Source organism: Macaca fascicularis, chromosome 2 (genome assembly GCF_037993035.2).
Source record: "Macaca fascicularis isolate 582-1 chromosome 2, T2T-MFA8v1.1".
In the NCBI taxonomy this organism is placed as follows: Eukaryota; Metazoa; Chordata; class Mammalia; order Primates; family Cercopithecidae; genus Macaca; species Macaca fascicularis.
In genome coordinates, this window is record NC_088376.1 from 163681534 (window position 1) to 163708544 (window position 27011).

General features: G+C 41.0%; 1 protein-coding gene across 2 annotated transcripts; it reads right to left on the reverse strand.

Annotated features, from left to right (window-relative positions):
- Window positions 1-26069, reverse strand: POGLUT1 (protein O-glucosyltransferase 1). Of its 2 annotated transcripts, XM_005548066.5 has the most exons (11): window positions 25920-26069; window positions 25141-25231; window positions 23606-23749; window positions 17039-17174; window positions 14302-14423; window positions 9083-9142; window positions 7520-7619; window positions 5446-5504; window positions 3767-3934; window positions 2914-2970; window positions 1-2463 (listed from the first exon to the last, which is right to left on the reverse strand). In XM_005548066.5, the coding sequence occupies exons 1-11, from the start codon at window positions 26002-26004 to the stop codon at window positions 2307-2309; spliced, it is 1179 nt and encodes a 392-aa protein (XP_005548123.3). In that variant the 5' UTR covers window positions 26005-26069; the 3' UTR covers window positions 1-2306. The 2 variants fall into 2 exon arrangements, with proteins under 2 accessions (XP_005548123.3, XP_073889485.1); XM_074033384.1 differs by lacking the exons at window positions 17039-17174; window positions 23606-23749; window positions 25141-25231; window positions 25920-26069 and adding an exon at window positions 14802-14974.
- Between the last annotated feature and the right edge of the window lie 942 nt (window positions 26070-27011).

The window sequence follows — 27011 nt, forward strand, 5'->3', positions numbered from 1 at the left end:
TTTGTGTTATCCAAGTATCCAACTTCATTCAAATAAACTATTCTTTCCTTGAAGAAAAGCATGGCCATTAGCTCTCTGAAAAGGAAAGGGTAAGTTTGGGACTGAACTAGTAACAACAACAACAAATAAAACCTTCAAAAGTTGTGGGGAAACAAATTATTTTCAAAAACAAACCATTTACATAGTTATACCATCCTCATATCATCTACACTGAGGTAAACAGACAAGTACAAAATCTGAATAACATTTGCTGTATTTAAAGACAAAGATGCTCTTATTGGCTCTTCAAAGGGCAAGTGAGGATTTACATTGATCCAATTCTTACAGTCTTATCTAATCATCCTTTGGAGCCAGTAACAATCTGTATATAGGATCCAGTTAAGCCAACTGTCTCCATTCCTCCATCCATCCATCCACCCACCAGTTCTTTGGGATCTATTCTGTATGAGGCACTGTGCTGGATCCTGGAGACATCAAGATGAGTAAAACTAGATTCTCACCTATTAATAAGTTCACAGAACAGTAGGAGAAACAGTCAAGCAACTACAGTGATGTCATATAATACAGGCATAAGCAAAGTACTATGGTAGCCCCTTACTGCCTCGAGGAATGAATGAAAGGAGTCAGAAAGAAGGTGATGTTTGAGCTAAAACTTGAAGCTAAATGGGAAACATTCCCAGGGAAATGAATCTTCAGCTCCTAATATAAAGGATAGTAAATTTTGTTCCTATTTTAATGAGAGGAAATTAAAATTCAGAGACAATGCTTACACCTAGTAGGGCCTCATAGTGACAAGGCAAAACCATAGTACAACTCAGAAATCTGGACTGCCTATAGACAGACTCACAGCACCTAAGAACACAGTCCCTGTGCATTGCTAGTACTAAACAAAACACACACACACACACACACACACACACACAAATCCAACTTTAAACATCTGCTTATTCCATGAAATGATCTTGCCAAGCATGTTCAACTTCTCTAAGAAGGTCAACAGACTTAAAATTTTGTGGAAAAGAGTTTAAAAAGCCTAACAGATTTCTGACAAATGGAATGTCTGATAATTATGTGACTGAATCTCACATTTACTAATTCTGAAACTAGTTAATACCAAATAGGTCTTAAGAGACAAAAGAAGAGAGGTGATTTCTCTGTGGAAAGGGTGGGCCTAAGGGTCAAGGATAGTTCTAAGTCATCAGACTCCAGAGTTTTAATCTAAATATTTTTCTTCATTTTATACTATGTTAGAAAGAGCACCCTGAGATATTAAACTACTACCCAAAACATCTTTTTCAAAAAGAGAAAAAAGGAAAAAGGAGGCACTCCAACATGGATTTGCACTAAAACAAACATCTCCTATATATTTGAAGTTGAAAGCTCTTAACTACCAAATGAACGGCACATTCACATATGAAGACTTCTTGTGGTTCCTGCAAGACAGTGAGAGTGTGAATGACCCCTGCTGTGGCCAATTTAAGAAGGAAAAATATTAAAGGTATGCAAAGGGTGAGGAAGAGCTGCTGCTCTATGTATAGTTCCATTAAAGAATGAGGACTACTTCCTAAATTTATTAAGAGGCTTTGTCTTTTTTTTTTTTCTTTAGAGAGACATTAAGAAGTAGGGCATGAAGGCACAAAAAGGGAACCCAAAATCCAATTGCAATAATTACTCATGCAATTGGCCTCTTTATATGTGGCATTATAGAAACCTCCTGAGTAACAGAGTTTATGGTTTTACAAAAGAGAACTCCTATATCACTGCATGGCATGACTACCGCTTCCTTAGACCATTCAGAGAATGATCCCCAAGTATTTTTCATAAACCCCATAGGATTTCCTACATTAAAATAAAGTGACAGAGATCACACCTAGGATAATTTCACAATTCCAGCAATGAGTTGTACTAATTCCAAATGATGAATTTTCTGCTCCAAATAATGGGACAAAGGGCATCATCACATGGACATGGTCAATTTCACAGTGGTGGATACATACAGGTGGATGATCTGAGGCACAAGCTGTGATTGGTCTTAAGAAAATGAAAGGTAGAGTTGGGTTCAAAATCCACATCTCATGATTTCTGGTCCTTATTCATCCAAAAAGTTGAACTGCTTCATATCAGTGTGTTAGACACATTTTAAATCTTTCTCAAGAGTTGCTCTGGGTGCAGCATGATAAGGAAAACCAGGTATTTGGCTTGATAACAGGTATTCAAGGTATAGGTGCCAAGCTTATGGTAAGCTTCTCACCGTAGGATATCTGAGATCTGTTGCCACAAAGAGGACTATGGTCCTATGATGACTACTATAGTTCAGTTTTCAACATTTTGGGAATAATTTGATCATAACCTTTCCTTCTTGTTACATTGTAAGACAGGAATTTAGAGTATTCACTCAAGAGGTTCTCCCAGTAACAGGTGATGTCATCCATCTGCAAGTGGTTCCTAATAAACTGGCTTCCCCTAGAGACAAGATTTAACAAGAAAATGTTAAAGCACAGAATTTAATAATAATAACAGTCTGCATTTGAGTGCTCACCTTGTGCCAAGCATTATTCAGCATTTTATATAAATTAATTCATTTGAGCCTCAAGAACCCACCATATGGCAATCATATCCACATACATGCATGTAGCAATAGAACTTAACATCTTTTTCCTTTAAAACAACTTATAAACAGCCAAGGTTCATACCTGTTTAACTACCTCAAAGATTTTAGTCTACTTCTATAAAGCTTGGGCATATGTAGACGTGTGTATATGTTTCCCCCCAGGACAGCTTTAGTTCTGAATTATCTCCATATGATGAGGATAAAATACAGATATCACCATGATAACAGTATTCAGGTAACTTTGGCTAGGGCATAATGGGGATGACAAAGTAAAATGGAAAGGGAAAATGAACAAAACTCACCTTTCAGCAATCTCTTGAGCTACATCATCATTTGCTTTTACAAATTGTAACAGCTCTCTAAAATGAAAAGAATTTTAGATTCTGAAATGTAGACCAACTTCATTAGCACTAAGTCAGAAAGACCATATAGATTGAGGTCTATGGATAATTTTAGGTATGTGGATGGTGGATTATTTCCTTAAAGCAAAGATATCAGGGTTCTCTCAAGAACAAAATAATAAAAAAAAAAACCCACACACTGATTAAAGATACCCTATTGTAGATTTGGGACATATTTGAGAAAATACAGAAGTTACATTATATATTTACATATATTTTGTATACGTATATTTTACAATATATTATATATTTATATTTATCTTACATATTTATATATAAATATATTTTTATATATAGAAAAATATATATATACACACAGATATCACCATCATAACAATATGCAGATAACTCTGGTCCTTCTCTATACCTCTTCCTTGTTCCTCCCATCATGAGAGGAAATTTGCCGACGCTTCACTTGAATCAATTCTCACGCTGTATCTGAAAATCCTTTTGACAATATAATAAGATTGAATATCCCTATCTTTAGTCTTGGAGAGATTAGAGCTTTTTAACTTCATTTTGTCTGAATGTTTCATTTGAAACCAGTATTAAAGCGCTTTTTCAAATTAAATTCCACTTATAGCCTACTTGGATAATAATGCAATACTATGTAAACCAAGAGGAAAAAAAGCTTTCAATGGAAAAAAATCATAGGACTAAATGTCTTACATGACTGGTTTTAAGGCATTAAGGCATTTTTAAAAGCAGATTGGAAGGGTCTTTAGAAACTCTGCATTGGGGGATAACTGCTTACTGGACATTGGAGAGATCTGTTTTGACTGGGATATAGTGAACCCATGGCTTCAGCTGTGTATAGAAGAATTCTAGCCACTCGTCACCAACATGGAAAACAAGTGAGCCACACAGGAAGAGATGTTTAAACCGGAAACTTGCAGCTACACCTCGAAAATTAAACAGATACCTGGGGAAAAAAGAGCAAAATACACTTGATACTATATGCCTGCTGCCACAAATATGACCTTTTATGCTTATTCTCCCCTCCCCTTCTTTCATGATTCCTCTCCACTCTCTTTCCACTTTGAGTTTTCAAGGACACATTGTATGTTCCTAAGGGGTTTCTATCAACTCTTTGCTTTGCCAGGGCTAGGACTACAGGTTGTTCTGGGAATGTCAGGGTGAGGAAAAATAGGGGATTATTTTCTCCAGACAGAGCTAGATAGGGTCAGGAGCTGGGTGCCGGCTAGAGTGTATACAGGGCTCAGAAGGAAATGACAGTTTGTAGATTTGGAACATATTTGAGAAAATAAATGTTCAATGGTAAACATAAAATATAAAGAGTGAAAAAAAAATTCCCAAGCTTTTCTAGGCCTAATGTCTCTAACTAGTCATGGCCTCCCAAAGCCTTGTTTTTCCTCTAGTGTACCCCATCTGCTCAAAGGTCTCCACTGCTTCCTAGACATCACCCTCTTCTCTTAAAGTATAGAGCAATGGTCCCCAACCTTTTTGGTACCAGGGACTGGTTTCATGGGAGACAATTTTTCCATGGATGGGCAGTGTGGGGGAGATGATTTTGGATGAAACTGTTCCACTTCAGATAATCAGGCATTAGATTCTCATAAGGAGCACGCAACCTCGATCCCTTGCATGCGCAGTTCACAATAGGGTTTGATCTGATCAGAAGGCAGAGCTCAGGTGGTAATGCTCACTTCCCCACTGCTCACCTCCTGCTGTGCAACCCAGTTCCTAACCGACCAGTACCATGGCCGGGGATAAGGGCCCTCTGGTATAGAGAGGAGAATGAGGAAAACCTAATCAATTTTCAGAGATTGCCCACAGGAAAAAAAAAAAAAAGGCTGTCTTCTCAGCATTTCTCATGCACGCACCTGTCTCCAACCAGAGTTGCTTTCACCATGTAGATCCTACTCTGTGTGTCACTGGCATTCCTAACTCTGAGCCACCCCCACCACTGCTGCCCTCCTCTAGACCTGGTTTTACCTGTTCATCGAATTCTTAGTCCCAGAATTTTATTTTATTTCTCTTAAAGACAGGGTCTCACTATGTAGCCCAGGCTGGTCTTGAACTCTTGGGCTCAAAGGATCCTCCTACCTCAGCCTCCCGAGTAGCTAAGACTACAGGAGCATGCCAGCACACCAGGATAATAATTCTAATACTTATTAACTGAGAAATATTTATTCTAACTTCAACTATTGAGTGGGTGGGGCATATGGAGAGGTAATTACATTACTGTGATTGCTAGCTAGCATGCAGCTATCTGTTGTTCTGTTCTACAGATGTTCCATTCTTCTCTACAGTCCCCGTAGAACTCAGGTCAGTGCATACAGGCCCTCAGAAAAAGCCAGTGAAATGCATTAATGCAACTTTCATTTACTCCAGCTGGGCCTTTATATTAAAGTTCTCACCCAAAGTGAAGCTATTTCAAAAGCAGTATGGAAACCATACTGGAAATCTTACTTGTACTTGCAGTGATCGACAAGATGGACATCCTTAGCAGCTGGCTTTCCTAAGGTATCCTTTAAGTGGAAAGGAAGTTATTAGTATTAGCAGCAACAGCATTTATTGTGATCACTGTGCAGCATGCATTGTTAAACATTTCATCAACATTACCTCATTTAAGCTTCATAATCAATATACTCAGGAGACATTATTATTCCCATTATATAAATGCAGAAGCCAAGGCTTCGGAAGTTGAGATTTGCTCAAGGTCAATGTGGCTCTAAATAGAAGACAGAGTTTTAACCAGGGCCTGTCTGATTTCAGAGTTTAAGCTCACCTAAAGCCATGTTGCCCTTCTTTGAATTCAGATGTCACAGCCCGCAGCACACTTCACTCTGTATAAATTATGTATGCAGAGAAGATCCCAAGTGCTGGCTGATAACCTTAGGGGTGTATACAGCCCATGCTCAAATTATGTTGGGCATGCAAAGTATTTTTTAAAAAAATCAAATCATTGCCAACCTTTATAGGTGGCAGGATATTTCTTGCAAAAATCCAGATTTCCAATCTTTCTTGGGGAATAAAAAGGATGATCTGGCAAACTGGGCTCTTACTAACACTTGGAAGTGTTAGTATTCTCTCTTGCTCACCTACTGATATCACCTGCTGGTCCCTGGGGACATCTGAGTTTGAGATCCCCATGTACACTCCATCTACCTTAGCAGATGGTAAACTCCTTGATGAGGGGACAAGTTTTGTTTGCTTCTGCAGCCTCCCACAGTAGATGCTAACAATTTGTATTCTAAATGAATACATTTTTCATATTTTTATTATTTAATAAAGTTTTGTAAGCTCACTTGCTCCTATCTGATTAAAAAACTGTATGAAATAATACATACACCTCAGATTTACTTAGTTTTCTCCCAAGAAGTCTAAAGCTTTTTCTCATAGCATCCTCATATGGTATATGGAAATGTCATATAAAGGAAGGTTAAGGCTTTAATTTCTTTGATTAAGGCAAAAAGCCATAGAGTTAAGAGGAAAGAGTGGACTGTAAACCAATGGTCCCATTTCTGGCTTCACCTTAGAATCACTTGAAAAGTTTTAAACAAATGAAGATTCCTGGACACCAGCCCCAGAGATTCTGACTCATTTAATTCATTTTTTAAAGCTCTCTGGTTGTACTGCACAGCCAGGGTTGAGACCATTAATTTAAACCAGGGGTTGGCAAAGTATGACCCATAGGCCAAATCTGACCCACTGCTTGTTTTTGTCATGGACTAAGAAATTTTTACATTTCAAATGGTTAAAAGAAAAGGCAAAAGAAGAATATTTTATGACAAAATTACATGAAATTCAAAATTCGGTGCCCATAAATAAACTTTTAATTTTTTAATTTATTTTATTTTATTTTATTTTTTTTGAGATGGAGTCTTGCTCTGTCACCAGGCTGGAGTGCCATGGCACAATCTTGGCTCACTGCAATCTCTGCCTCCCAGGTTCAAGCGATTCTCCTGCCTCAGCCTCCCGAGTAGCTGGGATTACAGGTGCGTACCACCATGCCCGGCTAATTTTTGTATTTTTTAATAGAGACAGGGTTTCACCATGTTGTCCAGGCTGGTCTCAAACTCCCGACCTCAAGTGATCCACCCGCCTCAGCCTCCCAAAGTGCTGGGATTACAGGTGTGAACCACCATGCCCGGCCATAATAAAGTTTTTATAAGAACACTGCCAGGCTCATTCATTTACACACTGCCTATGGCTGCTTTCATACTACTGCTGGCAACTACAACAGAGACCATATGACGTGCAAAACCTACAATATTTACTATTTGGCCCTTCCTGGAAAAAGTTTGTGACCCCTGGTTTAAACCTTCAAAGTAGTGCAATATACTAGTCATAATATGGCCAGAAAAGCAATGTAAGTTTGAAAAAGGAGAATTTACATATATGCTAATGCTGGTTCATGGAACTTTCTTTACATTCACCTCACCACTGAGAGGAAACCTAATCTCAAATTCTACCCAGGTGGCAATGTTCTTTGAGTGAGAATGTTCACTGCTGTAGTTCTAGTCAGATGACTGGTGATTACTTTCATAGATTTCCAGGCCTGGTTTTTGGTGTATTCCGCATCAACAAGTTTTGGATTTTTTCGAGACAGAAGAATGAGAGGATCTCGTTCTGGACTTGTCCTATAAAAGAAACACGTGACATAAAACTGTGTGGCCTGTATTAGAATACTGTTCCCAATCCCTGAAAGGTGAGCAGGACTAGGACCCAAGGCAATGACTCTGCACAAATGGACAATTCACTGGGGCCGTGACAGCAGAGGAGAGGTACACTGGGTACTGCAGCCTCTAGGTTGTCCAGGGCTGGTCCCCTCTGTACCTTTAGGGTTGGGGAGTGCTTGGCCCTTCTTTGTCTGCGTTTGGTCTTAAAGGGTATGTTGTTCAGGTCACTATAGTCAAATTCCAGGGATGATTTCCCTTTTAGGAAAGTTCATGTAGCTTCTATAATCACTGGTGCTTATAACTGTGAGGCTAGCTAGTCACCACTCACTAAAACAGCTACATGACCTTTGTTATGTATACTCTGTACAGTCCAGTATAATATTTAATTTTTTAAAAATGCACAAAAACCAAAGGGCTTAAAAACCTAATGACTATATGTGGAAAAATTTCTAGTGATGTTCCAAGTAGCAGAGGGTCTTGACATGTGAGGCATCATGGATTCCTTGATAATTTGTTAAGAACTATGAACCAACCTCCTCTCCTTCCCAGAAAAATGCACATATCCCCACATAATTTCAAGGGAGTCCTAAAACTCTTGAAGTCCAGACATGGTCCCCAAGTTAATTTGTGACTTCAAGATTTAAGAATCAAAGAAGTTGGTAAGAAACAGGACATAGTAACTGGATAATCCATTTACCTCCTAAAGTCTATCTCCCAAGCGAAGAGGACGGTGAAGAGAGAGTATAATCTCTGGCAAGGCCTCACTTGCTAAAACTACAAAACCCTTCTCCCTTCATGGTCTTTTCTATTCATCTACTCCACAGATACTTATCGTATATTGACATGCTAGGAACTGTTATTGGCACTGGGACTATGGAACTGAACACAGGGTCCTTCTACTACCTTTGCCATTTTTCTCTTCTCTTTCCTCCCTGCTCTCTTCTTCATTTTCAGCAGTCTCAGTCTGTGCTCTTAACTACTATTTGGCAGCCACATGTTCTGATAAAAAAGGCAGTTAAGAAATATGGTGTTGAGTCCTGCTCTGCATTAACCAGTAGAGTGACCGTGGCATGATCATAAGCTACTAGAAACTGATCATAAGCTACTCCTAGGGACTGTAAGAAGACACCCATCTGTTGTGTTTGACATCACACAATCAATGCCCAACACACTTGTAACACTATGTAAAATATCTCCTAAATGACTGAAGTGGATGAACTTTACTTCTTTGAATATCAACTCAATCAATGGCGATTTGGGCAAATAATGTGAATTATTCTCAAATCTAAAATTGTGATTCCACATTTCTTTCTTTGTTATCTTAGCTTTCCCTTTGAACTACAGAGCTTGTCATACCCTCAAGGTTACTTATATTTTACATTACTTGGAAGAATGTATTTGTAAAATCTCAGAAAATAATTCACCTTGATCCTCGAAAATATGCTGTAGAGTTTTTCTTTTTCCATGGCCACTGTGCTGCTGACCTAAGAATACAGAATTTAATTAGTTTTAATATATCTTTTTCAACTATGTAAGAATGTGCTTTAACCATTTCTGAAGATTAGTTCAGAGCTTCATATTTCTAAATAAGTCTAATCAAAGCTACTCAAAAGAAAAAGCCCTAAAGGACACTTTGTTTCCTTTTGCTACCATTTCATGGCTCTGGAGGTGCTACTCAGTTGTATCTACAAATCTACTCCCCATTAACAAGTTAACAACATTGAAAGAAAAGCCCCCAAACCGTGAAGGTCATGATTAGGTCTCTTTATAATTTGGCAAATGTGAATTTCCTCTGTACCTTAAGTAGGGTGCTACTGATGAAATTAATTATGTGAACAAAACTGCAAAAAAATAAAAAAGCATCAGAAATGGAATGAAAGGGAAATCACTCTCTCATTTTATGTTTTGCATAGGTGGGAAGTGTCATCGGATTTAGTCTGATATTTGAAAAGCACCTTTGTATTCTTAAAGCCAGACTAAGTGCTCCATAAAGATGAAGTCCTTGAAACTCAGATCTCAGTACACATTACCACGGCCAGCCTTCCTTACTGAAACTGCTAGCTCACAGATGCATCATTCTTAACTTGCTTCGTAGGAACCCTCCCTGTACAGAAGTCTGCACAGCATCTTCCTCTGAAAAAGGAGGGGAAGGCTGAACTGAAGTTAATGAGGGATTGGTGGGCTGTATTACAGTAATGGAGAAACTCAGGATATAAACTTTCTAGGCATAGATCCTTTTCAGATACATATAATGTCATGCTGCTCATTTTCACTCAGCTGAGAATGCACTCAGTATCTTCCAGGTCCTCAGACCTCCACCCTCAGCTAACCTGGCTCATCCTCTGGCCTTTTCTGGATGGATCACCTTTACCTGATTCTCCAGTCTTAAGGCCAGAACTATCTTGTTTACCTCCTACTTCTTCCTGCCCAAGCAGAGACACTATAGCACTGGATTTTTGTTGTTTTGTTTTTAGTGGAAAATATTTCATGCTCCTCATGCAAAGTTCTCATGAAAAAGCATAAAGATAAAAGTAAGAAGTCCTCTGGAATCTCCCCGTCCACAGGTAACAATGTAACATTTTAGCCAAGAATTTCCTGGCAATCATTTCTTCATATTAGTAGCTTTCAACTGGAGGTAATTTTGCCCTTCCCTCCCACCCAGGGGACATTTGGCCATGTCTGTAGACATTTTTGATTGTTACTACTAGGGGACTGCTACTGGCATTTAGTGGGTATAGATCAGAGATCAGAGATGCTGCTAAACAATCCTACAGTGCTCAGGATAGCTCCCAGGACAAAGAATTATCCAGCCCAAAATGTCAGCAACGCTAATACTGAGAAACTTTGCTCTATGTAACAGAGGTCACAACATACATACTGTTAGGTAACAATCATTTTTTATTTTTTTGAGACAGAGTCCCACTCTATTGCCTAGGTTGGAGTAGAGTGGCGCATCTCTGCTCACTGCAACTTCCCCCTCCCAGGTTCATGCCATTCTCCTGCCTCAGCCTCCCGAGTAGCTGGGACTACAGGCACCCACCACCACACACGGCTAATTTTTTGTATTTTTAGTAGAGATGGGGTTTCACCGTGTTAGCTAGGATGGTCTCGATCTCCTGACCTCATGATCCGCCCGCCTCGGCCTCCCAAAGTGCTGGGATTACAAGTGTGAGACACCGCGCCCAGCCCAGGTAACAATCTTAATAGGAAATATAAATAATAATAACAGCCAACATCTATATAGCACTTCACTATGTTACAGACATTGTTATAAGTGCTTTGTAAATATAAAATCATTCTCACTATCTTAAGAGGTAGGTTTTATGATCCCTATTTTACAAATGAGGTCCTTCAGAGGTTAAGCAACTTGCGCAGAGTCATGCAGCTAATAAGAGCCAGGATTTGAACGCAGAGCTTTTAAAACCTACACTGCCTTTCCATTCATGCACTATGTTCCATTTTATAACCTCTGGCAAAGACTCACTGCAAAAATTCCATTTTACAGTCATATTATGATTCACTTCATCCTTTATTGATGGGCTTTTGGGTAGTTTCCAACTTTCTGCTCTAAGAAACAACATGGTAGTAAACATCCTTGTACACAAATCTTTGCACACTTGTCTAATTCCTTAGGATACATTCTAGATGTGAAACAGCTGGGTCAAAGGATACACAGTATACATTTCCAATTTTGATACATATTGTCAATCTATCTAACAAAAAATGTATCAATTTATACTCAAAGTTACTTCTCTTTATTTCCTTGGTTCCTGGGGAAGCTGTGTTTAATATACATACACAGGACCCAAACTGTGTATCACTGTTCTCTCTCTTTCATTCTCCTAACCTACCCATCCTCCCTCAAAAGACCTAGGTTAGGACTTGTTTCTCCAGGCAAGTGCTAACAGTGGCCACCACAGCCTGGTGCTACCCCAGCCCTCTTTTTCAAACTCTCTCTGACAATAACAAATGAAATATTTAATCTGTAAAGAACAATGAATTCTTCTACAGAGTCAAATATAAATCAGTGGGCACAAACTCCCAAAATATCAGAAAAATAGAATGGAAAATGGCAGGCAGACATCAGTGCAGATGGATAAACAAGCAGATTATTAAATTTTCAAGGTAACCAATGAACATCACTAGAGATTCCAAACGGAGGGTTCTAAAAAACAAAATGGCAATTCTATAACCATGAATAAATTCAATTGAATAAAATAGGAAGGTATCAAAAGAAAAAAAGCATTCATATAAGATTATACTTTAAAACATTCTATCTGCCTAAAAATTGTTTACTAGTTTACATGGGGGAAAATGGTATTAATAACTACATGGTGGAGTAACTGGATAACACCTTGACCCCAGGAGTTTGAGTCCAGCCTGGGCAACATAGTGAGATCCTGCCTCTTAAAAATAAACAAACAAACAAACAAATAAAGTGACTGCTTCATATGTACTGACATGGAAAGATTACTTAGATACACCAATAAGTTAGGGGGAAAGTTGCCTAAGTTATACATATTTGTAAAATTTTATGAGCATATATAGGTTTCATAATCAGTTAAAATGTTTTCAAAGATTTTAAAAACAAGGTAGCTGCATGGCAGGTGGGAAAAGAGCTACAAAAAGAAGAATGTGAAAAGGGTATTTGCAAGTACCTGAGGGGGTGGGGTGGGGGAAAGGATTAGAAAACCAAGGCCAAGGCCAAGAATAACTTAGGGAAAAAAAAGTGTAAAACCTTTTTTCCAGCTTAGCGTGGTGGCTCATGCCTGTAATCCCAGCACTTTGGGAGGCCAAGGGGGGAGGATCACTTGAGCCCAGGAGTTTGAGATCAGGCTGGGAAACATAGCAAGACCTGTCTCTACAAAAAATTTTAAAAAACAACCAACAAACAAAAAAAAAACCATACCTTTTTCCCCCGTCTCAAAATTATGTTCAAAACCCAAAAATAAACAAGCAATGACAGTCTCAATGTCAGGAAAACACAAGGAATATTAACCAGTAAAGAAGGTTGCATAAAGCACTTGGAAACCAGGACTTTAGGCCTAGATTTGCTTCTGACCTTGACCAGATCACTAAACCTTTCTGTGCCTTCATTCCCTTATCCCTGAAATTAAGGGCTGGACAAAGACAATTTCTAGTTCCAGTTCTGTAAAATATGAGACTGTTATTATTTTTTTTAATTTCCAAATTATACCCACTGGAGAAGTCTGTTTTTTAACAAAGGGCTCTACCCACCACTGAGGACTGCAGCCCTGTACGCTTCTTCAGGAGGGGAATATTCCCTTAACCCTCTTTGAACCTTCAGCCACACTTGGGAGAGGTGATAGGTATTTATGGAAACAAGGTTGAATTGTTTGCTTTCCTTATACCTGAAAGAAGGCCTATAATGACTGTGTTTCTGGAAGTTCCCTAATTAAGCACCAAAGTTGTTTGAATCATGATGTAAAATGTAGCTAGTTAAGAAATACCTACAGCTTGGATGAGCTACACAATCTAAATTCTGAAATGATAGCAGGATGGAGTCAACAGGCCAAGGCATGTCTCAGTCATGAATCAGAGAGGATCTGGAATAAGCTTGTACTTGAGATGCTTATGGAACATTTATGCTCCCTTAGCCTTGCCTAAAGTATTTCGTTCTTAATTGCCAAGTACGTTTATATTCTTCCAAATAATTTTCTATCCCCCACATGACACGGTCATTCATTTTTTCTTACTATGAAAGAACACACTCTTATTTAAAGAATCTTAAGTATAGAAAAACTGAAAATACTGACAGTGGCTCACACTTGTAATCCCAGCACCCAGTGGGTGGATCACTTGAGGCCAGGAGTTCCAGACCAGCCTGGTCAACATGGTGAAACCCCATCTCTACTAAAAATACAAAAAATTAGCCGGGTGTGGTGGTACATGCCTGTAATCTCAGTTATTCAGGAGGCCGAGGCAAGAGAATTACTTGAACCCAGGAGGCAGAGGCTGCAGTGAGCCGCGATAGCACCACTGCACTCCAGTCTGGAGACAGAACATGACTCTGTTGCAAAAAACAATTAAATTAAATTAAATTTAAAAAAAGAAAAATTTAAAATAGAAAACAAAAGTCTCTGACAATCCCTTGCAAAGAGGCATTGCTGATAGTTTAGGATGGACTATTCAGCCCTTTTCTATGGATATGTAAACATTATTAGACATATACAAAATTGCTTATGTTACAGTTTTCTGTCCTTAATTTTTAACTTAAAAATTAGTTACTTAAAAGTAAATAGGCTGGGTGTGGTGGCTCACGCCTGTAATCCCAGCACTTTGGGAGGCCGAGGTGGGCGGATCACCTGAGGTCAGGAGTTCGAGACCAGCCTGACCAACATGAAGACACCTCATCTCTACTAAAAATACAAAATTAGCTGGGTGTGGTGGCACATGCCTGTAATCCCAGCTACTCAGGAGGCTGAGGCAGGAGAATCACTTGAACCTGGGAGGCAGAGGTTGCGGTGAGCTGAGATCGTGCCATTGCACTCCAGGCTGGGCAACAAGGGTGAAACTCCGTCTCAAAAAAAAAAAAAAAAAAGTAAACAATTGGTTATATTCTATGGCTTATTTCAAGAAAACCCAGAAAGAGGAAAAAATAAAACTTCTTTAAAGCACCTACCTTACCAGATCTTCTCTGAAGAGATCCCACCGTCCAAGACCTGTAGGATAAATTGGCCAAACAGCAGGTCCCCCTTCCCAAAATGTCCAAGCAGGATACATGATATCATGGTACTCTGATGTCTTCAACAAAAACAGACAGGTCGTTCTAAATCAGTCTTGGAATAGAGTGAAAAGAGGCAACTGCAATCATGCCACTGGATCTGGACAGCCTTGGTTTAGTGTCACATTGCCAAAGATATATTTTCCCTATTTTCCAAAGTCTAGCCTGTAGACATTAAAAGGCAAAAGTGACTATGGATTAAAAGTCATGGGCTCACTGAATTCCAGAATTTAGAATCACATTAAAGGTCAACATTTTTAGTTCCCCCAAATTCTGTTTTCCTAGAGGATATATAATGTTAAGATTTTCAATTTAAGGAAACAATATGCCCAATTCTGAATAATCACAGAGCTCTCTCATTATTTGACTATTACGCTTAAGAGTTTACACTGTCTTACCAGTTTTTGGTTATTTCCCAATGGGTTTTTTTGAGAGCAAGAGCCAAGAAATACAGTGCAATGGTTAAGAGTGTGGGCTCCTGACGTGGATCATATGGGTTTGGATGCTGACTCCACCTCTTTATAGCTCTAGGCAAGTTACTTAATGGTTTTATGCCTCAGCTTCCTTATCACTGTAATGGAGGAAACAATAATATCAATAATATGATCTACCTAAAAGGCTTATTTTGAATATTAAATGAGTTGATACACATAAAAATCTTAGAACAGTATCTGGCACATTTTACGTACTTCATAAATATTAGCTAGTGTTATCTCATACTATGGCACTGTTGGGCTCACATTGATTGGTCAATACATTCTTGGTTATTCATCGATCAGGGTCAGAAGTATGGATGAGCAGAATGAGAGGAAGGGGTGTTATCACATCTTTTTAAAGAAGTTTGAGGCTGGGCACGGTGGGTCACACCTGTCATCCCAGCACTTTGGGAGGCCGAGACAGGTGGATCACCTGAGGTCAGGAGTTCGAAATCAGCCTGGTCAACATGGTGAACCCCTGTCTCTACTAAAAAATACAAAACAAAACAAAAAAAATAGCCGGGCATGGTAGCAGGTGCCTATAGTCCCAGCTACTCGGGAGGCTGAGGTGGGGAATCGCCTGAACCCAGGAGGTGGAGGTTGCAGTGAGCCAAAGTCGTGCCACTGCACTCCAGCCTGGGCAACAGAGTGAGACTCTGTCTCAAAAAAAAGAAAGAAGTTTGAAACCATTTGTTCCTTTTTTTTTTTTTTTTTTAAATCCACCTGTCTCGGCCTCCCAAAGTGCTGGGATTACAGGCATGAGCCACTGTGCCTGGCCTCCATTTGTTCCCTTTTTATGGTTACTTCTGTTCAAAATCTGGCCACTGATTAACCTCTAACTCTACTGTTTCTTCCACTGGAAATACATGCACAATATGCTGTTTGCTGTCTCTCAAATATGTAAAAAAAAAGATGTGATTCATCAACCACCTTAAACATAACAGCTATTCAATAGAAGCTGCACAATTAACTATAAAGTTGACAGAGTAAAACCCTCCCTTGGAAATTAGAAGTCACTGATTTAAAAAACAGGAGGGAAGTAAAGATGAACGGAAAGTTAGTATACCGATGGTCATACTTTATTATCTGCAGAAACAATAGATAGATAACAAACACGAAGTCCCTACTGACTTACATGGGAGCCTCTATCTGTTCTTCTGGGTGAGTTTCACGACAAACAATGGAACCAAGCACTTTTGAGAAATGAGGCTAGATCATGGGAAATGCAACACAAATGTGGCCTCTGCCCACTTGCAACACAGGAAATAAAACAAGTCTAGGGAGAAAGTAAACTGTGATAAAGAAAAAGTGGGGATAAAAGGTCCCTCTGCTTTGGACAAACCAAATCAGAGATAGTGTTCCTTTCCCCAAATTCCATGGGGTTTTCCTCAATTCACTCTTACCCCATAGAATCTTCCATCCACTCTCTTCTAGCCTTTCCACCCCACCCCCAAATGCTTTCCTTGTCTCTGGGGAACCAAGGCCCATCCCCGGCGATACAACATGTACATGAACCTGAGCACTGACAAGATATTCCTTGCCCCAATTCCCTAAGCCTACAGGTGTGTCCTAGCTACTCCAATCTTCCATAATGAGTCTAAAAGATCACCCCCTTGCATAGCCCTCTAGGTTATCTCTGGCCTATCCCTTCAAGGCACTGCCTGCACACACATCGTGTGGAGTTATCTGGCACCTTCAGGTTCACTTTTAGCCATGCTGGGCCCCTGGAATATGGTGACAAATGGGACAGATGATACCCAGCACTATGGCTGAATATATACATAGTAGGAGCTCAATAAACTTTTGGAATGAAGGTGCTCCCTAACTCTAAGCTTTCTTGGACTCCTTCCTCCCATGCTCTGTAGGATCTTCGGGACCCACCTCTAATTCCTGTAGGTTTCTCAGGCCTCTCACGCCCTAGCCTCCATCTCTAGCCCTATAGACACTCAAGCAATCTTACATGACTTACCGGTTCTCAACTTCCTCTCCTCTGTCTTTTTGCTCAATCACTGTGATGCTAATAGAGACACAGACCCATTTCTGTACCTCAGTCCTCATCCTTACCATTGCCCATCAGACCATGTCACAGGACAATGATCTCATGCTCATAACTTAGAGGACCACCCTCCATCCACCCATGTGGCTCTCCCTGTACTTACCTTACTGAAGGAGAAGACTGGGATGGCAGGCTCCATCCATTTAGGAACCTGAGGATAATCTCGTACATTGATCACCATCTCCATGTCAGGGAGACGCCCAATCACTTCCAAAATAAAGTGCTCAACACCACTACACCTGTCAACCAGACATACCATAAATTCAGCAGAGCAGTGCCTGCAGGCTCTACGACAAGGTGAGGTCCCATTCACATTTTAAAGTAAGACAACTCAGTGTTCCAGATCATCAGCCTACTGCAAAGTTCCCTGAAAGCAATGCTTCTAAAGGGGTCATTCTGCTTTTTTGCATTGTGCAAGTTCACTCCTAGCTAAGCTGCTCCAGCTTAAAATACTTAATAAAATTTTCCAAATAAATCATCATAGCTTTGAAGGGAATATTATTGCTACTTCTACCACTTTATTCATTCTTCTTTTCTTTATTTCCCTTATATGGCATCGTTTAATTAGTAGACAAGATACAAACTCTCGTAACCTATTTCTCGTAGGTGAAATAGCTAATTTTCTACCTGTGTTCCTTTGGCTTTGCTTCTCACAGACACCATTTTTATTTCATTATAATTAAGTCTCCTAGCTTATGAGAACAGATAGAAAACCTTTCATCATCTTCAACCTGAATAAAGAACACTATCAAAATCAGTTCTGCAAGCCAGAAAAAGTGTTATATACAGAATCATAAACACTGTAACATAGCTTTCTGACTAGATTCCCTGGGAATCCTCAGAGGATTTCTTGAAAGAAAAAGAAGATACACTGACAGTTTAGCTGGTTTCTGCCTCATTCTTTGAGGTCCTGACCAGTACGATGCTAGAGGCAGCATTCAAAGGCTTGATCAAAATTTCCTGGCAGCATGGAAATGACTGATTTAAAATATTGTTTTACTACTTGGGCGACTTAGGCAGAAGGGTTCTTTGAGCCCGAGAGTTCTAGACCTGCAACATAGTGACACAGTAGGCAATGTAGTAAGATCCCCCAGCAAAAAAAAAAACAAGTGTTTTTTATATATAGGGAGATAATTGCAAAAAATATCAACGGTTCACAAACATAGGAAAAGATGCTCAACTGTATTAATAATAAAGAAATATCAACGAAACTAGATACCAATTTTACCAATCGGATTGACAAAGATCAAAAGTCCAATAGTGCAGTGTCGGTGAGGGTGTGAGATCTATTTCCAGCATATGATATATGAGCTATGGAAGTGTTTAGCCTCTTTGTGGGACAATTAGCTTCTATTTACCAAGATTTCTCTCTTTTTCTTTTATTTTTTTATTTGAGGCAGGGTCTCTTGCTCTGCCATTCAGGCTGAAGAGTACAGTGGCATGATCATGGCTCACTGTGGCCTCAAAAATCCTAGGAGCAAGCAATCTTCTCATCTCAGCCTCCTGAGTAGCTGGGACTACGGGTGTGTGCCATCACACCTGGCGTGTGTGTGTGTGTGTGTGTGTGTGTGTGTGTGTGTGTAAAGACAGAGTCTTGGTATGTTGTCCAGATTGATCTTGAATTCTCGGGCTCAAGTGATCCTCCCACCTCAGCCTCCCACAGTGCTGGGATTACAGGTGAGAGCCATTGTGCCCAGCCTATTTATCTATCTATCTATATATATATATATATTTTTTTTTTTTTGAGATGGAGCCTCGCTCTGTGGTCCAGGCTGGAGTGCAGTGGCACAATTTCAGCTCACTGCAACCTCCGCCTCCTGATTTCAAGTGATTCTCCTGTCTCAGCCTCCTGAGTAGCTGGGATTACATGCACAGGCCACCATGCCCAGCTAATTTTTGTATTTTTAGTAGAGACAGGTTCTCTCCAGGTTGGCCAGGCTGGTCTCGAACTCCTGACCTCAGATGATCTGCCCGTCTCGGCCATCCAAAGTGCTGGGATAACAGGCATGAGCCACTGCACCCAGCCTATTTATCAAGATTTTAAAATGACATTAATTGGCCTAGTTATTATACTTCTAGGAATTTAGCCTACATATATATTTACATGAGTGTTCACGGTAACAAGGATATTCACTGCAGCATTGCTTGCATTATCCAAAAAGCAAAGGGATGTGGTGAGGGATAATCTAAATGTCCATTGATAGAGGGCTGAATAAAGAAATCCATATAATAAATTATTATACAGCCATGAAAAAGTGAGGCGTTCTCTATGGACTCTTATGGAACAATCTCAAAATCTACTGTTATATGGAAAAGACATCTAAGTGCAGAACAGAAGATAGAGCACGTTTTAGTTCGTTGATAAGTCTAGATGCTTGTATATGTATAGACTATTTCTAGAAGGATATACAAGACACATAATTCTTATTGTTTTTTGAAAAGAGGTCTCAGGGACTAGCAGTCTGAGGTGGAAGAGAAACTTCCTTTTCACTGAATGTCTTTTGGAGGTATCCAAATATTTTAGCATGGTAAAATAGTCATTGGCTGCCTGAAGGTGGGGCATGGGGAGGAGAGGGAGACAGGGAGATGCAGGAGAGAGGGACTGCAAAGAGGCAGCCAGCCTCCAGCCTGGGTGACAGAGTGAGATTCCCTCTCAAAAAAAAAAAAAAAAAAAAGGATCGTATCTAGACCCAGAAAGATATTATTTCTAGCTATATGGGAATCTTCCAGATATCATACCACTCTGTGTATTTCATTCAGGATTGTGTTTTGGAATACTGCATTCTATTTGTATTTTGTCCCTCTCTGTTTTTTATTTTACCATGCTAAAATATTTGGATATTTTACATATCCAAAGTGCATGTAATATTCTTTGACACTAAAAGAAAAAAAATCTAGTTAAAAAGTTTTTTAAAAGTTGCAGTACAATTTATACATTACAGCTAAAACACTCATATTTCTTTCACATTTGGTTTTTAATTTAATTTAATTTTTTATTTTTTGAGATGGAGTTTCTTTCCTGTTGACCAGGCTGGAGTGTAATGGCGTGGTCTCAGCTCACTGTAACCTCTGCCTCCCAGGTTCAAGCAATTTTCCTGCCTCAGCCTCCCAAGTAGCTGGGATTACAGGTGCCTGCCACCATGCCTGGCTAAATTTTTTTGTATTTTTAGTAGAGTCGGGGTTTCACCATGTTGACCAGGGTGATCTCGAACTCCTGACCTCAGGTGATCCACTCGCCTCAGCCTCCCAAAGTGCTGGGATTATAGGTGTGATCCACCACGCCCAGCCACATTTGGCTTTTAAAATAGTACTCTCTTATATAATTCCATTTATAGAAAACTCTAGAAAATAATCCATAATTCGAGAAAGTAGTCATCAGCTGCCTGAAGGTGGGGCATGGGGAGGAGAGGGAGACAGGGAGATGCAGGAGACAGGGACTGCAAAGAGGCAGAAAGAATATTTTGGTTGTGATGGAAGGTTCATTATCTTGGCATAAACATACATGAAGACTTAATGTACACTGTAGGTTTTATTTTTAATTGATAAATAATAATTGTATATATTTACAGGATCCAATGTAATGTTTTGATACATGTTTACATTGTGGAATGAGTATATCAAGCTAATTAACATAGCCTCACATACTTTTTTTGTTGTGGGAACATTCTATACTTCACATGTAATTTATGTTAACCACACCTCAATAAAGCTGTTATTAAAAAATACTATTACAACTCAGTTTTGAAATGACTTGTCTCTAGAATTAGATAAATCTCTGGTTCCTCTGCTCATCTGTGAAATGTGGAGTTTATATTTCATTTTATTCAAAACTGAATTTTTTAAATGTCACATAGGTTTCTGAAACTGGATAGATTAAAAGTATCTAGACCTGCCTGTAATCCCAGCACTTTGGGAGACTGAGGCAGGTGGATCACAAGGTCAGGAGTTTGAGATCAGCCTGATTAACAAGGTGAAAACCCGTCTCTACTAAAAATATAAAAATTAGCCAGGCATAGTGGCGGATGCCTGTAGTCCCAGATACTCAGGAGGCTGAGGCAAGAGAATCGCTTGAACCTGGGAGGTGCAGGTTGCAGTGAGCCAAGATCACGCCATTGCACTCCAGCCTGGGTAACAGAGTGAGATTCCCTCTCAAAAAAAAAAAAAAAAAAAAGGCCGGGCACGGTGGCTCACGCCTGTAATCCCTGCACTTTGGGAGGCCGAGACGGGCGGATCACGAGGTCAGTAGATCGAGACCATCCTGGCTAACACGGTGAAACCCCGTCTCTACTAAAATACAAAAAATTAGCCGGGCGCGGTGGCGGGCGCCTGTAGTCCCAGCTACTCCGGAGGCTGAGGCAGGAGAATGGCGCTCACCCGGGAGGCGGAGCTTGCAGTGAGCCGAGATGGTGCCAGTGCACTCCAGCCTGGGCGACAGAGTGAAGACTCCGCCTCAAAAAAAAAAAAAAAAAAAAAAAAAAAAAAAATCGTATCTAGACCTAGAAAGATATTATTTCTAGCTATATGGGAATCTTTAAGATATCATACAACTGTGTGCATTTCATTCAGTATTGTGTTCTGGAATACTGCAGTCTATTTGTATTTTGTCCCTCTCTGTTTTCCTTAGTTGTACGTGTAGCTAGGATAGGGAACTTTCAGTGCCATTGGAAATATACATTACTTTATTGCTAATGAAATGTACTGTACTCCCTTCAGAACATTTCTAAGCTCATGATTATGATCAAAATGTTCTGAGCTCAGGAAGAAGAGAATTGTGCCTTTCAGAAACTTTGAAAGCATTTCATTTCATTTGGCAATTGTTCAGCAAACTATTAAACACTGGGTAAGCTTTCAAAGTCCAACAATGTCTATATTCTTATTTTCTTTCTCATTTGTGGAAATTAAAAATTCCTCCAGACTCACAATTTATATTTAAAGTCTCTATTATTGAGTCCCAAATAACAAATGTCTGTTTAAAATACCTTAATGATTTTTTCCTCTACAACCTTATTTCCCCTGATATCTGATAGCCAAAGGGTAACTGATTTCCTCAGGGTTGTGGGATATTAAATAATCTTTCTTTTTCATTGTTCTTATTATTATTTATTTGAGACAGGTCTCGCTCTGTCACCCTGGCTGGAGTGCAGTGGCATAATCATGGCTCAGGCTTACTGCAATCTTGACCTCCTGGGCTCAGGTGATCCACTCACTTCAGTCTCCCAAGTAGCTAGGACTACAAATACATGCCACCACACCCAGCTAATGTTTGTATTTTTTGTAGAGATGAGGTTTTGCCATGTGGCCCAGGCTTGTCTTGAACTCCTGAGCTCAAGCGATCTTCCTGCCTTGACTTCCCAAAGTGCTGGGATTATAGGCACAAGCCACCATGCCCAGCCTGTTTTCTTGTTTACATTTATTTATTTATTTATTTATTTATTCACTCTTGCTGCCCAGGCTGGAGTGCAATGGCGCAATCTCAGCTCACCGCAACCTCTGGCTCCCGGGTTCAAGCGATTCTCCTGCCTCAGCCTCCTGAGTAGCTGGGATGACAGGCACGCGCCACCACACCCGGCTAATTTTGTATTTTTAGTAAAGACAGGGTTTCTCCATGTTGGTCAGGCTGGTCTCGAACTCTTGACTTCAGGTGATCTGCCCGTTTTGGCCTCCCAAAGTGCTGGGATTACAGGCCTGAGCCACCACACCTGGCTTACTTTACATATTTATAACAGTAAATATTAAATTGTTACAAAGTTGTTATTAAATACAAATAATACAAATCTTTATGTACAAATTGATAATTTTTTTGCAACTCTGCACATTTATTTTACTTTTAATGACAGAATAGGGATTGTTTAGAAAGATGCTCTTACATAAGGGAATATTATGCCCTCTGAGTTTTGTATCTTCTAATTTGATAAAGATTTGAGTTAAAAAACAAAAAACTCCAAAATGCAATGCTGCCTAAACTCAACCTCCACGCTCAGCCCATGACCCTCCCTGCCTACCACCCTGCCTTCAGCCAAATGACATGGTACCTCGGGTCTCACACCTGAATTTCTGAAGTCTTGGCTGGCGTAATTTGCAGCACTAGCTACTCCTGTTTTTTATTTTTTATATTTTTTTATAGACAGGGTCTCACTCTGTTGTATTATTTGCCACTCTGTCAGATTATTCGCCATAATCTAGGCTGGTCTCAAACTCCTGGGCTCAAGCAATCCACCACAAAGTGCTGGAATCACAGGTGGGAGCAACCATACCCCATCTAGTTACTCCTCTTGACTCTACCACCTCCCCTTGAATATTCAGTATCTAGAACTACACTGGCCCATGACATTCAACCAATTCCTCCTCCTTCTTCAGTCCAGCTCCCTCCTGCTAGGCCTCATCGGCCTGTATCCTGCTGCTACTGTATCCCAGGGAAGGAGCAGAAGAGGCAGAGCCACCACCAGTGCTACCAGTGATGAGCCAAGTCTCACAGAGGAGACAGGCTTTGAGAGTAGCTCGCAAGAAAAATTCCCAGGCAAGGAGAAGAGCTTGTCACTCTTTCGCAGTCTGCCTGAAATGGGAGGAGGGATCTGCTTGCTAGTCCCATGAATTGGCTCCTCTATAAAAGGGTATCAGGTAAGCCTATATGTAATAAAGTCAGAAGATATATCTACCTTGTAACTCTTACCTTGAGGGGAACATGCAGTCATTTTCCCGGTATAGTCTGTTCTTGATGATCTGATAGTGGGTCCCTAGCTTCCGTCTGACCACCTCTGCCATCATCTTCCTGGAGATGCCTCCTCGGAAAGGAGTTAGATCCTCTTCTATGACACTGGAAAAGAATGGGAGTCATCAGGGAAAGCAGGCCAAGAGAGTGGTGCCATTCCACCTACTTCCTAAGTGCATTTAGGTTTCGTATTAGAGAACACAGTAAGTGGAAGGAAAGAATCGAGAGTGAGAATGAACCGCTCTTCCCTAGAAGACCTGTAGGTAATCTGAAACATCAATGGCAATAAGGCAATAAAAAGTAAAAAGTGGGTCAATGTCTCTTCTTCCTCCCTCCATCTGGATTGCCCCTCCCTTGGCAGTTCTGTATTCCTCTTTCACCACTCATGCCACACCTGTGTCCTTCTAGTCACTTCAGTCCTCCTGGCATCTCCTCCCAATCCCACAGGAGGTGAAGCTTCTGCCTTACAGTATAGCACGGACTCTCCTGTTCTGGTCTGTCTGGTCCACGCTCTCCCGGATACCCCCTTACTCTGATAGCCTGACAGCAGTAACCAAAATTACACTATTTTATATTCCTTTTAAAGTTGAGTGCATAGTAAGTTTTCAATAAGTATAAGCATCCAGGGAATTTTTTGAGGAGTCAAAAATAACATAAAGCAGAGCTTAAAAGACCCTGTTACTTAGCTGATGAAGAATCTGAGACCCAGAGGAGTTGAAGTGGCTTGGCACAGGGGTTACCAGTGGGAGTACCGGCACTAACACCCAAGTCTGTTTTCAGAGTTATCTATCTACCATACCTCATCCTGGCCCTGAGGTGCATTCTCCCTCTGAGACGGAGTCTCACTCTGTCACCCAGGCTGGGGTGCAGTGGCGTGATCTGGGTTCAATGCAACCTCTGCTTCCCGAGTTCAAGCAATTCTCCTGCCTCAGCCTCCTGAGTAGCTGGGATTACAGGCATGTGCCACCACGCCCAGCTAATTTTTGTATTTTTAGTAGAGACAGGGTTTCCACATGTTGGTCAGGCTGGTCTCGAACTTCTGACCTCAGGTGATCCACCGGCCATGGCCTCTCAAAGTGCTAGGATTACAGGCATGAACCACCATGCCCAGCCTGATATGCATTTTCTAAAGATAACCATCAGGAAATTTAGGACTAGATTCAGCTATAGATGGGTTTATTTCCTCAACAATATTTATTGAGCACGTACTGAGGGCTAGCACCAGGGAGACAACAACAAATAAGACACAGACCCTGACCTCAGGAAGCTTGCAGCCCAGTGGGAAAAACAGATGCACGTGCACTGAATCCCACAGCCAGTCAGTGGTTAGGCTGAGACCACCTGAGCCTTTCCCATCCCAGGGCATACTTATTCCCTAGAAATAGAAAAACATCCTTGCCTTTCGGACCACTGCAACCAAAATCTCTCGAGGATGTTAGAATACTTCCTGTGACAGCAACTAAACTCTCAAAGACACATCAAAGAAAAGAACTCACCCATGGTAGCAGCTGCAGTTTTGACTTGAACATGGTTCGTAATTCTCCAAAGACCTGTTAATTTGGTCAATAAATACTTTCCATTTTGAACCTTTAAAAAGTGAAGTAAATAAGAGTTAAAAAAAAGTCTCCTGAGCGTTATTTGCTAACACCACACAGGCAGAAGCAACAGAAGACCAAAACTTTCAGAAATCCCCTTCCCATCCAACTGATGGAAACGAAACGCCAGGGAGGAATTTTTGTGTGTTCCTCTACCCGGGTGTCAGGTGTCCAAGAAACTGGAAAATTCCCAAGCTTAACGCCCAACCCTCAGAATGCTATGGATAGTGACGCGGACTCTCACTTTCTACTAATCAAATTGAACTCCACAAAGAGGATCGGTTAAAAGCTACAGACAATAAACCCCTCTTCTTCTCTTCTGGCAACGCATATACACACACGCGCGCGCGATTGACATTCGTCCCCATCCCCGACCCTCAGTGTTTCAGGCAGGTCCAGAGTAGCCAAGCACGGGCGACGCCTCCTGCGGGTGAACGGGGAATTCTCTCTCCTCCCTGTCATTCTGAATTCTGGGGGATGGGTTACTCTCCAGGATCCAGAGCAAGAGCAGAGACCCCGGCACTTCACTCTCCGCCGCAAGGCGCCCCGATGCCCTCTGCCCAGATCCGCGCTACAGCGGCCACAGCATCTTCCTGGGCGCCGGCCGCGCGGGGGAGCGCCTCGGGACTACGACCAGACCACGAGCCCAAGGGGCAGGCTCGGCACTGCCCGGAGCCCACCTGACTCCTTCTGGCGGCCCTGCGCTGGGGGCAGGAGGAACAACAGCAGCGAGAGCCGAAGCGGCGAGCTAGCCCACCACTCCATCGCCAGCCGACCTGCTGCAGATTCCCCGCCGCGGCGCTGGCGGAAGCGCGGCCCCGCACAAAGATGGCCACCCTGCCTCCTCCCCCCGCACCCCTCCTCCAGTCCCCAGCCTTGAGGCGGAGTTTCCCTGAGAAGGCTGCGCCAGGAAGGTGGGGAGAATAAACCAATGGACCAGTTGCCTATCCTCCCTCCCTGGCATCCCTGGGAAAATAGGTCTGCAGCCAGAAAACTGAAGGTCAGAGAGGGTATGTTTCACAGTTAGTGGCACAACCAAGGCTTGGCATGGAGCCTAGGCTAAATAGTTCTTCTCTTGACATCAAATTGCCTCTTATCAAATAGCATAGATTCGTTGAGCGTGTGTGTGTGTGTGTGTGTGTGTGTGTGTGTGTGTGTGTGTGTGTGTGTGTGTGTACAGCACAGTTAGACCCAAAGGTTGCAATTAGCATAGCAGGGGTCCCTTTGTAATATGAATTTATAAAAGTTGGGGTGACTTAGACGTAGGGAAAAAAATCAGTGGTGTTAAATAAAGTTTATGGCAGGTCGTTGTTTTGGACTAGGCCTCAAGACAGTAGACAAAATCAGAATGGAGGCACTTGTCCTAGGTGCCACATAATTAAACTCAACTTTAAAAGGGGCCAATTTTCCAACAAACAGGAGAAGGGGCCCATATACCTGTGCTGGCATGATAAAGAAGCCCCCTCTGATGTAACTCTTTAAGGAAAGTAACTTCAAAATGACCAATCTGCTTTTTGTTCCTTATTTCTGCTTTCTTCAGCCCTCTTCTGCCTATAAGCCCAACCCCTTCTGCTTAGCTCATTGAAACACTTTTCTGTTTCATAGCTGAGATGCTGCCTGATTCATGAATCAGTAATAAAAGCCAATTAGATTTATTTATTTATTTACTTACTTATTTATATTTATTTTTGAGACAGAGTACAGTCTTGCTCTGTTGCCCAGGCTGGAGTGCAGTGGCACAATCTTGGCTCACTGCAACGTCTGCCTCCCGG